Here is a 2,561-nt window from a genome sequence, read left to right as displayed (position 1 = left end):
ACTCAAATGACAAGAGCAATAAAGGTGTAATGAACTCACATAGCATTTAAAATCGTAAATGACGACTATTACAAAACATTCATTGGACTGGTATTTAGTGACAAGAACAATGATCGTACAAAACGCGTCATGAACTCACAAAGCATTCAAAGTCGTAAATGACGACTACTACAAAGCATTCATTGGACTGGTATCGCACGGAGCGGTAAATGTCTCGACACATCGGACGAGTGTAATGGATGGCGTTCTTCTGACTTGGAAAGGATGACCATCATTCCTAGTTTAAGCGCGCAGGTGGCGGTAAGTGCTGGGCTTCGTGGACGTCTGAGTAGCCATCTGAGAAGCTTGGTTAGCTGTCTTCTCTGGGGCTAACGAAGCGATGGCACTCGTCCCCTTCGAGTAGCTGTCCGTGTTGGTGCCCTTCTTCACACTTGTGCCGGCACCAGTATTCAAACTAGCACCAGCGTTGAGACCGGCACCAGCACTGAGGCCGGCATTAGCGTTGAGGCAGGGACCAGCGTTGAGTCCGGCACCAGCAATGAGACCAGCACCAACCTTGAGACCGGCACCAGCGTTGAGTCCGTCATTTGCTTTCAATCCTGCATTGGCGTTAAACCTCGCACCGGTATTGAGGCCAGCACCAACGTTGAGACCGGCACCAGCATTGAGGCCGGCACCAGCGTTGAGTCCGGCACCAGCGTTGTTCGCTTTCAATCCTGCATTGGCGTTAAGACCCGTACCTGCGGTGAGGCCAGCACCAACGTTGAATCCGGCACCAACCTTGAGACCGGCACCAGCGTTGAGTCTGGCATTTGCTTTCAATCCTGCATTGGCGTTAAGACCCGCACCGGCGCTGAGGCCAGCACCAACGTTGAGACCGGCACCAGCGTTGAGACCAGCACCAACCTTGAGACCGGCACCAGCATTGAGGCCGGCACCAGCGTTGAGTCCGGCGCTCGCTTTCAATCCTGCATTGGCGTTAAGACCCACACCAGCGCTGAGGCCAGCACCAACGTTGAGACCGGCACCAGCATTGAGGCCGGCACCAGCGTTGAGTCCGGCACCAGCGTTGAGTCCGGCACCAGCGTTGACTCCGGCGTTCGCTTTCAATCCTGCATTGGCGTTAAGACCCACACCAGCGCTGAGGCCAGCACCAACGTTGAGACCGGCACCAGCATTGAGGCCGGCACCAGCGTTGAGTCCGGCACCAGCGCTGAGTCCGGCGTTCGCTTTCAATCCTGCATTGGCGTTAAGACCCGCACCAGCGCTGAGGCCAGCACCAACGTTGAGACCGGCACCAGCATTGAGGCCGGCGCCAGCCTTTAGACCGGCACCAGCATTGAGTCCAGCACCAGCGCTGAGGCCGGCGCCAGCATTGAGACCGGCACCAGCATTAAGTCCAGCACCTGCGTTGAGTCCGGCGTTCGCTTTCAAACCTGCATTGGCGTCAAGACCCGCTCCGGTATTGAGACCAGCACCAGCCTGAAGTCCAGCATTCGCCTTGAGGCCTGCGTTCGCGTTGATGCCGGCACGAGCATCGAGACCGGTGCCGGCGTTGGCATTGCCGTAACCAAGTGCACCGAGACCAGCATTTGCGTTGAGATCCACGCCCGTAGCGCCGTAGCCACCAGCACCAGCCTTGAGACCGCCAAGTGCCTTTAGAAAAGACAGTCCGCCATACTGTATCCACTTATTTCCGCGGACGCGCCTTCATATCCGTCTGTGCCGACACTAGCACCTCCGTAGCCAGTGTTGTGGCTCTTCGGTAATAGCCAGCCAAACGTCTCCGCCGCCTCCGTCGTCGCATCCACTGTACCACCAGAGAACGTCACAGCTGCCGCACACAATGCATAGATCGTCTTGCTGATCATCATCTTGGTCGTAATTGGAGTAGCTTGCTTGAGCTGGAGTGACTTGTTGGAGGCAGTCGAAATTGAAGAGTGAGCTCTAAGGCAGTCCACTGCGAGCAGCCCCAGCGCTCAGACTAGATGGCTGGTAACTCGAACGGAACAATCTGTTCTGCCCGCACGACGTGTAGTCTAAAGCAGAGGGAATAGCCACTACCATTCCTATGCCACATGATTATCAGGTATTTGTAAGCTACATCGATCTATTTATCAGGTTCAGTGCTAGTATAATTAAAGTGTCATTCTCGGATAAGATCTGCGCAAACACGCAGGCAGAGAGACGCATCACAAAAACAGCGAGACCGGATGGTGACAAAACGGTGAAGCGGTATGGAATTACAAGGGACATTTCCGATGACGAGAATTCCCGCGGGAATTACAGTTTTGATGCATCGAGCGTGTCGTTTGGTTGTAGCAAACTACGGGTCAAATATGAATAACTAACGGGCGGGTGGATCGAGATCCACGCCGGCAAGGTCATAAAATGCTGTTATTTTAGTGGTAAGTGAATCCCATGCTCCTACTTTTAATCACCAGCGCAGGTTCGACCTTTCAATAGCTGGAGCGAGCGTGACGTTCATCATCTAACCTTTTTGTCTTCTAGCCGTCTTAACAGTCGGAAATCCAAGGTCATCATTATCCATAGACTTGCAG

General features: G+C 54.1%; 1 protein-coding gene across 1 annotated transcript; it reads right to left on the bottom strand.

Annotated features, from left to right (window-relative positions):
- Positions 1-282: 282 nt before the first annotated feature.
- On the bottom strand, positions 283-1,874 carry PITG_20581 (uncharacterized protein; the record flags this gene model as incomplete). The annotated part of the gene is made up of 2 exons (XM_002895396.1): positions 283-1,656; positions 1,731-1,874. 2 exons carry the CDS (start codon positions 1,872-1,874, stop codon positions 283-285), a joined length of 1,518 nt encoding a protein of 505 aa, XP_002895442.1.
- Positions 1,875-2,561: the final 687 nt, after the last annotated feature.

Source organism: Phytophthora infestans, genomic scaffold, assembly GCF_000142945.1.
Source record: "Phytophthora infestans T30-4 supercont1.181 genomic scaffold, whole genome shotgun sequence".
In the NCBI taxonomy this organism is placed as follows: Eukaryota; Oomycota; class Peronosporomycetes; order Peronosporales; family Peronosporaceae; genus Phytophthora; species Phytophthora infestans.
The sequence above is the reverse complement of the archived record's forward strand: the minus strand, read 5'-3'. Positions and strand labels throughout refer to the sequence as shown.